Source organism: Patiria miniata, unplaced genomic scaffold, assembly GCF_015706575.1.
Source record: "Patiria miniata isolate m_02_andy unplaced genomic scaffold, ASM1570657v1 HiC_scaffold_3, whole genome shotgun sequence".
Lineage (NCBI taxonomy): Eukaryota > Metazoa > Echinodermata > Asteroidea > Valvatida > Asterinidae > Patiria > Patiria miniata.
Genome location: NW_024037069.1, coordinates 132,093 through 141,374, shown reverse-complemented (window position 1 = coordinate 141,374; position 9,282 = coordinate 132,093). Strand labels below are relative to the sequence as shown.

At 40.1% G+C, this 9,282-nt stretch overlaps 1 protein-coding gene across 2 annotated transcripts; it reads left to right on the top strand.

Moving 5' to 3' along the window:
* The first annotated feature begins 250 nt into the window (after nt 1–250).
* Nucleotides 251–5,016, top strand: LOC119738460. Of its 2 annotated transcripts, none has more exons than XM_038213358.1 (7): nt 251–422; nt 1,616–1,690; nt 2,018–2,047; nt 2,188–2,307; nt 2,924–2,950; nt 3,091–3,210; nt 4,004–4,541. In XM_038213358.1, exons 2-7 carry the CDS (start codon nt 1,621–1,623, stop codon nt 4,012–4,014), a joined length of 378 nt encoding a protein of 125 aa, XP_038069286.1. In that variant the 5' UTR covers nt 251–422; nt 1,616–1,620; the 3' UTR covers nt 4,015–4,541. The 2 variants fall into 2 exon arrangements, with proteins under 2 accessions (XP_038069286.1, XP_038069287.1); XM_038213359.1 differs by lacking the exon at nt 4,004–4,541 and adding an exon at nt 4,652–5,016 and having other exon boundaries at nt 276–422.
* Nucleotides 5,017–9,282: the final 4,266 nt, after the last annotated feature.

Here is a 9,282-nt window from a genome sequence, read left to right as displayed (position 1 = left end):
AACCACGATCTATAGGCTAATCCATTAAGCCCCGCCCACTGAACACGTGGGCAACAACACGTGACCCCATCCAATGCCACACTGCATGTTCCAGCTCGTGCGTCAAACGCACGCGCACGCATGGCGGACTTTAGTGCACGCATGTCAATATTTAATCGCAGCTGTAACTGGTCAAGAAATCGTGTCAATGGATCGGTGTTTCAATGGAGTTCACATCTTATAATTTTCAGCCAATCACGAACGTCTGCTGATTCTCCTCACACGCTATCGGTCCTTCGATACCACTATCGTAAGCTCTGCACCGTCCATTTACATCCAAAAAGTATAAAAAGTCTGTTTCGTTCTTCAAATAGTCATTCCGGCGATTGTCGTCAACTAGCAAGCTTATCTCTACTTCAGGAGCACAACAGCATCAACTTCATGTAAGTAGCTTACTTTGTCAGTATTTTCAATCCATCGTCGAAATCCGCCCTACCTTTCACGGCTAAAACGACGCGACAGCTTGCATTGTGTTAGCTTATCTGTATAAGATGCCAAAACGTTCGTCTTACAGGCCTGTCACGACCAATACACGACTCCATAAGAATTACCAGTAGGTAACTGGTTCGTTCAAGTGGTTTCAACTGGTTCCTGTTGATTCCATCAGAATGACCAGTTATTACTCGGTCGTTCAACTGGTTTCAACTGGTTCCTGCTTATTCCATCAGAACTACGTACAGTTATTATTGGTTTGTTCAGTTGGTTTCAACTGGTTCCTGCTGATTCCATCAGAACTACCAGTTATAACTGGTTTGTTCGGTTGGTTTCAACCGGTTTCTGTTGATTCTATCCGAATTACCATCTGCCTTTATCCGAGTTAACTCGGGGAAGCTATTCGAACGAATTCATTTAGGGAATAGACCCTAGACATGATGACGTCACGATTTGCTAACGCGCGCTTTCCTATGGGTGCCAGTTCTGGACGAGCTCTATTTTAAGCCATCGTGAGAATAATGCACCCGCGAGTACGGTGGTAGGTTTTCCACGTTCCCGCCGTCCTCCGAGTCTGCTAGTCACCGCTGATCTCGTTCATGTTCGCTGCAAAGCTAGATTGTGAAAAGTCCATCCTCTGCAACATTAAATTACATTTGCACGCACCGGCGAGTGTCTGCGTACAAAATCCGTCCAATATGAGAGCACGAAGAAAATTTGAGTTGACCTGCGCGCACAGCGATGGATGGATTTTGGTACCTTTCGGGGATTTCGTCAGCTTTTGCACCGTGTACTAGGTGATTCAGTTTCCATTGTGAACATGTATTAAGTCACAAGTGTATTTACGTTGATCGTTAACCTGATATTCGTTCAGTCCAATAGCTCTCTTTAAATCATTTGATTTGACGCCATAGATGCTGGAGTCGCGTTTTCGGAATTTGTAGATCAAGATATCTGCAGATACAGATTTCAATTTATCTTGTTAACCACCAGCTAAACTGAGTCATTACACCTCTGGCATTATCATGATTAAGACAACATGGCAGGAAAACCCATTGATGCCCGATGCATGCAGGTATATGGAACTAGTACCGTTCTTGTTGTGTATATTTGTATTATTCTGGGTTACCGTATCTTTATGCAGTCAAGATGAAGGCTTATATCTGCTTGGTCGTTCTGGTGTGCCTGGGCTCTGTCCTCGCGGCCGAAACTAACGAAGGTAACATTTTCTTTCTATTTCTCGTTTTTGTTTTTGTTTTGTTTTTGTTTCGCCGCTTTGAATGCGGGCAAGTTAAACCACGATGGCCTTGGTGAAAGGCTATGGTCGCTGCTGATTGTAGATGAGCAAAATGGAAAGAACAAAATTAAAGCAAAACTTACAAACTGAATTCGAAAATCTATAGCACCCCGTGGAAGTTGTGAAAATTCTACCTTAATTCAATAAAGATCCTTGTTTTCTGTGTAAGAAATTTTCTGTGTAATATCTAGCGTTACAATTTGTTATCCAAATGGACGCACTGAACTTTCTTTCTTGCTTTCTTTTCAGCCGACGAGTTTGGTGTCAAACAATATTTTTGTAAGTTTCTGCAGTTGATTTCTTCTTAATTTTCCTGTTAATCAGATTTAATGTTCACATTCAACACGCTTCCAATGTACCGATGCATTGTATAATATTGCGATGAACTTCATATTTCAATCCGATTGCTTTATTCTCAGTCTGTGACATCAATAATCAATGGCCGTACCAGTGCCCTCCCGGCTCGATCTGTGTGCCAGCACCCACTCCCACGGGGGGCAAGTGCGCGGCTTTTAAGAAGAGAATGGCAAATGTTGAAGGTAAATTTCACTTCTCCCGAAAAATTGACTTAACAGTCGTTATAGGGGTGTTATTGTTACCAAGACGTAAATTTCCGATAATTATTCAATATTAATATGAGGATTTTTTTTGGGGGGGGGGATGTTTTGTTTCAAAACTGGGATTTACTGTAATTGACTTACCTTGAAGCCAATGGAACCCTATTTTAAAATAGAATCATTGGAAAGCAACAGTGTGTCCCGTTTCCTTTATAAAGAGCACGGGGCACGCATCTGTAACGCAGTGAACATAAAAGGTGAACAGTCAACATCTTCCCGCTTCATTGCTCTTCAGTTGACAAGTTGGGGCAGCTCAAGCGGAGTAGTTTCTCGGCTTATTTTCCTCTTTTTTGAAGTATGTTCCTTTAAACGGATGCAGCTCAGTTGAACCACATCCATATTTAGCATCAATATACAATCCACCAATCGGACCAGTAGTAAAGTATTGACACGTTTTAGTGGCCATTCGACCTTACCTTAATAAAGGTCCTTGTAATTATCTGTGTAAGATTTAGTGTTGACATTTTTTTTCATCCAAACCGACGCACTGATCAGGAATAAAATGTACTTCCCTCTCTCTTTCTTCCTTTCTTTTCAGCCGACGAGTTTGGTGTCAAACAAGATCGTAAGTTTTTGCAATTGATTTCTTCTTAATTTTCCTGTTAATCAGATTTAATGTTCACATTCAACACACTTCCAATGTGCCAATGCATTGTATAATATTGCGATTAACTTCATATTTCAATCCGATTGCTTTATTCTCAGTCTGTGACATCAATAATCAATTGCCGTACCAGTGCCCTCCCGGCTGGCTCTGTGTGCCAGCACCCACTCCCACGGGGGGCGAGTGCATACGTTTTAAGAAGAGAATGGCAAATGTTGAAGGTAAATTTCACTTCTCCCGAAAAATTGACATAGCAGTCTTTATAGGGGTGTTTTTGTTACCAAGACGTAAATTTCCGATAATTATTCAATATCAATATGAGGATTTTTTTTGGGGGGGGGGATGTTTCAAAAATGGGATTTACTGTAATTGACTCACCTTGAAGCCAATGGAACCCTATTTTAAAATAGAATCACTGGAAAGCAACAGTGTGTCCCGTTTCCTTTATAAAGAGCACGGGGCACGCATCTGTAACGCAGTGAACATAAAAAGTGAACAGTCAACATGTTCTCAGTCTCATTGCTCTTCAGTTGACAAGTCTGTTTGTTTAAGTTTGTATCAATATAGTCTGAAACATGTATTCCCCCTGCTAATTCGTGTTTCATCCCGAAAGTAGATTTTTTTTCAATTGCTATTTTCCCTCGAGTATAAAACAAAGACACACCGAAATCAACCGACGTTTAGTTTATTGAATTATTGCTTTAACAAATTCGACTTATTTAGGACCCGACAATAACTCGGTTCCATAAAGCTCAATTAAATTAAGTTTAATATAGCTCTATGGTCGCAGCTGATTGTAGATGAGCAAAATGGAAAGAACAAAATTAAAGCAAAATTTACAAACTGAATTCAAAAATCTATAGCACCCCGTGGAAGTTGTGGAAATTCTACCTTAATTCAATAAACCTCCTTGTTTTCTGTGTAAGAAATTTTCTGTGTAAGATCTATAGCGTTAAAATTTGTTATCCAAAATGACGCACTGAACTTTCTTTTTTTCTTCTCATTGCTCTTCAGTTGACAAGTAGGGGGCTGCTCAAGCAGAGAAGTTTCCAGGATTATTTTCCTCTTTTTGAAGCTATTATTCCCTTTAACGGATGCAGCTAAGTTGAACGACCCTTATTTAGCACTGAAGTAATGACACGTTTTAGTGGACATTGAAATGAACGAAAAAGCCAACGTAAAAGTGGAATATCTTCTGCATGCATTCCACCCATCGGACCAGTCGAGTACGTTTTCGTGGACATTCGACCTTAATTCAATCAAGATTGCTGTAATTTTCAGTGTAAAATCTAGCGTTAATACCGTTTTTTCATACAAACGGACACACTGACCAAGAATAAAATAATTTCGCCCCCTCTCTTTCCTTTCAACCGACGAGGTTGCTGTGAAGCAATATCAAATATCCAGTTCTTAAAGCTGTATTCCCCGAGCTAATTCGTGTTTCACCCCGAAAGTAGATTTTTTATTTCAATTGCCATTTTCCCTCGAGTATAAAACAAAGACATACTGAAATCAACTGACGTTTACTTTATTGAATTATTGCTTTAACAAATTCGACTCATTTGCGGCCCGACAATAAGTCAGTTCCATAGAGCTAAACCAATACCGAAAAAGTGATTTTATTTTCCTCATTTATTGTTTTGTTTTTGGTCTTCATTTCAGAGTCCTAAATGCCAACAGCCTCGGGATGGTGAAGTCGCAATTGATTAATTATTACGGTGAAGGGTTTAAGTTGTATTGTCTTTGCCTTGTTCGAGTTAAATGAGACTTTTTAAATTAACATGTAGTTGAAATTCCTCCCAAAGGAAGAAACTGTTGACAAAGCTATACTACCATGAGTAAATCACACATTGTCAAAATTACCATTTTAATCTGATCCTAATCTGAATCTTTATCTGGAAATGAATATTAACAACACCCGATGGGTGTCACGATTGTGATGCTACCACTGCGAGTTTTTCTGACACAATTTGCTATGGGAAATGTTTCCTTTGCATCGCATTCATGTATCATTTTGTGTTGTTATTAATAAGCCAATGAGGCCTTCCTTTTAACCCTAAAAGGGCCGGGGCGGAATCCACCCCGCCCCCTCAACTTTTTCCGCGATAGCCTTGAATTTTTTTTTCGCGAGACGAGCTGTTCTGACTTTTTAGCCTCGAGTCTTGCGCATCTCTTGATTCCAAAAACATAAAATTCGGACCACGGGTTGCCACGCAGCGAAACTGAATATCCCCATATACGTATAGTGTACACAAAAAAGCAGAATTACTATTCGTACATATGAATAATTAATTAGCCATAATTCCAAAACCCTTTGACCTATAGTCATAACATTTCTTGGGTATGTTTACGATAAGTTGTTCTATGCGTGTTCCAAGTTTCATAATTGTTCGTCACTCGATGGCTGAGATCTTAGAGAGATGTTTGATTCCGGCTGGGATAATAACCCGGCCCTTTTAGGGTTAAACTTGCGATGTAGGCTAATGGAAAATCATACGCTAATATCTGAACTAAACAAACGCATGAAAGTCATTCTAGGTGGTGGGTTTTAATTCGTTCAAATGTAATCACATTTAAGATTTCTGTTGAATAAATGCTGTTGGCATGGTATGAGCTCCTGCGACTAAAGTTATCTCGTTGTAGCCTGGGTTTTTATTGGTCACATATAAATATGTCCTTTTAAATAATTGTAGAAACTGTAGAAGTTAGCAAAGTTGCCGTTGTCGTGTAAAGCCAACCGAGCAATGTACTAACTGAGCTGGCTGGAGCATGAAATATGTGGCTTCGATCGCCATCTTCAAGCATAATTTGTTCGCCTGTAAAATGTTGTCTATTCAGTCTAAAAAGTCCCTGATCACATTTGACCCTAGCCTTTCGCCAAGTCCATCGTGGTTTAACTACTGGGGCGGGACGAAACGACTGGGGCGGGACGAAACGACTGGGGCGGGAGACCACACACGCGAGTAGCAAATCCACGAGGCCTTTTCCAACTTGTCAAGATTTTCTTACGTTTTTCTTTGTAATCTCGATTTTTGCTACCCTAAAAGGGTCATTAGCCTTTTAGGGCGCACGTGGCTTCAACCCAGGCGCGCGCGCACCCCGGATGCTGACACAAAATTAAAAAAAAAAAGCGAGTCTAGTGTTCATTTTCCACGAGATCGTGACTGCGCAATGGTTCTTTCATTATCTTATTACAATTTTACTTATATAAGCATTTCAAGAAATTATTTTAGTGTATGAACTTATTTTGTTTAGTTATTTCCTCTTACGTTTTTTCGAAAATCACCCTTCTTTCACAAATGGACGCAACTCGGCAAAATCTGCGTTGTGATTGGTTAACCTTTCAGCACTCTACTTATTTGCATAAAAAAATATGAATAATTCAACAAAACAAGTTAGAAAAAGCATCGTGGCTTCGCCACTCGTGCGTGCTGTATTAGCCTTAAGCCACAATAGCCTTGGCGAAAGGCTAATTTCACCCGGAATGCGAGCCATATGATACCTTCCCGGGTCTCATTGAAAATGTTCCGGGTCAAATGATCCAAAAAACTGATCGAGAGAAGTATCATTGCGACCTGGACAAGTATCGCTTTGACACGAAAAGTATTATTTTGACCGAATGTAACCTGACTTGGTATTTTTTCTGAGTGTTTAACAATAGTGTTGTATCTTTTTGTTAAGATCACACAAAGGTGATCATCTTTGGATGGAATTTTCTCCTAAAAGTCATACAAAATTAAAGATTCGTAAGATGATAAAATTAAAGATGATGAAAAAAAATTAAATTCGAAGTGTGTCTCAATAATTTTGGAAAGTGCGCGTAATTGCACTGAGGTCTATGTCAGTCTATTTACTGGTCTGCGCAACCTTTAATTAAAAATGGCTGCCTCCATGATGATGCAGTTACAGTGAGGTCGCTCTTTCTCATAATGACAATTTTCTGGTGAAGGGCAAAATTTGGATCCTTGATGGACACTGAGAATTTGTTAGGGGGTGTCCCCCCCCCCCGCGAATCTTTCTTTTTTTCAAACAACAACCGCCTTCCATCTTCTGATTGGTCCATTACATGCATATATAATGCCTTGTTCTCCACAACAAACCCAAGATAGGCTTTTACGTCTTGTGAGAAATGTTCCTTCTCCACTTTAGTTATTTAAGGTAAAATGAGAGGACGTGAACAACGCTCACTGGGGATCGAACTCGGATGACCTGATTAGAAGTCAGGACTACTTCCAACCCGTCCACAAATCCGGGGTCAATCGTCGGAGATTTAAACACCATTATTCCTTGTTATTCTCTAAAGCCTGGACATCATGAATATACATAACGCAGAAAGAGCGCCCTCTCTTGATATTGTCCGATCTCGTTTGGGAAAAAAAAAATCGCCCCGGCTACGTAAGGAGCTGCGAGGTAACATAGTTTAAACCTAAGAGGGAATTTAGACTCCAATTAGAGAGCGGGAAATCTTAATGTAAACTTCATTACACAGCGAGGCGTACAAGCTGTTGAATGTTCAAGCCTGTTTAGACATTTGTTTTATGAAATATGATTCATGGGTCCTTCCTTTTGCCTGAAATGTGGCCTGGTTGAAAATTGCAAGGTTTTGCTAAATGAAGGGGTGAAGGCCAGTAAATAGGCCCGAAATTGCCTACGCCTGCCAATTCACGATTTGCATGCCCTCAGAGCACTTTCAGGGCTGTTTTTTTAGTTCACGTCGTTATTTTTTTTAATCACCGAAAAAACCTTTTGGCTTTTTATATAAAATTATACTAATTGTCCAACAATACACACATTGTTCACCAAGGGCAAAACGTTTCCCTGTCAGTCGTTGAAGGTTGGGGGTCATTTTCACGCCAGAGAGCGCTTTTCCTCTTTTGCTCATCTGACTTTCTATAATTAATATTTGACAAATGTAATTGTTGAGAGAAGGGGGATCATGAATCACACCGAGTATTAGTCGTCCTCTTCTGGTTGAACCAGATGATATGGGTTGACTTCAGCGAATTCTCCGCAGTCCAAATTCATTCGGTAATCGTGTAGTTGAGGACACCTCTATTTTTTTTTACAAGTTCCGTTCAAAGCTTATTTGTGATTAATCAAAGCCCTGCACTTATATATCCAGAAGATATTACGCTTCTATGATCATCGCCAAATATTTAGGTTTGAAATCCTAAACATGAAGTGTCTTTTCGTTTTTATACTGAACTGGGTCCTAAACTACACGATTACAATTCATTTTAATTCATTTTTTCCCGACATAAAAGTATTTCAAAATGACTATCGCCAAGTATGTAGGGTGGCAGATAGGCCAATGTGGAGGGATTGTGCATTTGATGATATGATACAAGTATGGCATTTTGGCACACAGTCAGAGTATGTGATAAAAAAAGATATCGGTTGTAGGGTCATCGCAGATTTGTCCTTTGAAAGGGGGCGGGGGCTCGTACCATACTTTCAATGGGGGCGCTGTTCAAATCCGACGATTATTAACACTATATTGCAGAATAGTGTACATATACACCCTAACCAAGCTGGCTCTGTCAGTATTTTGTGCAAAGGCGGACATTATTACCAGTATCATTTTTTGGATGTCAGAGCAGGGGGGTGTTTTGCATTATTTGTAATGAATTTCTGTGAATTTGTTTTTTTGACATAGCTGTTTCTTTTTAACCCCCCCCCCCCCCGGATCCGAGCCTGGAAGGAGGTTAAACTCAAAAAAAGCAAGGAAAATGCATCTTCGATTGATTAATTTTGTTGTGATGACTGCAGCAGAAATATAGACTTCATGCAAATAATTGAATAGATTATACGAAATTAATATGGCGCACATGGCCGATCGAAATCTCGCCAGCAACCCGAACAGACATGTGATTCGTGTTGTTGCTAAATCGGCTGGAACTGTTTTCGGGCCATAGCCGAGAAAAGTGGGGAAAGCAGACAGACAGGGCGGGCGGGCGAGGGGTTAAAAGAGAAAGTAGAAGTTGGGATAAACTTTTTTTTTTTTGATATCAGGTTTTATACAAATTACAAACCACACACTCACAAAATCCAACACTAAATTGTTTAAATTTGTCTTGAAATGCGCAAACAGTTTAAAGATTTGCAACAGAAATATAATGGCAGTGACTGATGGGATCCAATTTAAGGGGCCTCATTTTCTGGAGGAGGGCACTCAACTATATTTACAAGATCAACGCTCCGTTGAACCTCCCCAAAATTCTAAGAAGGTGGGGGATTCACGGGGGAGGGGCATAGGCCATGAGTGGGGGTAAGCCTTTATATACGCCACCAGG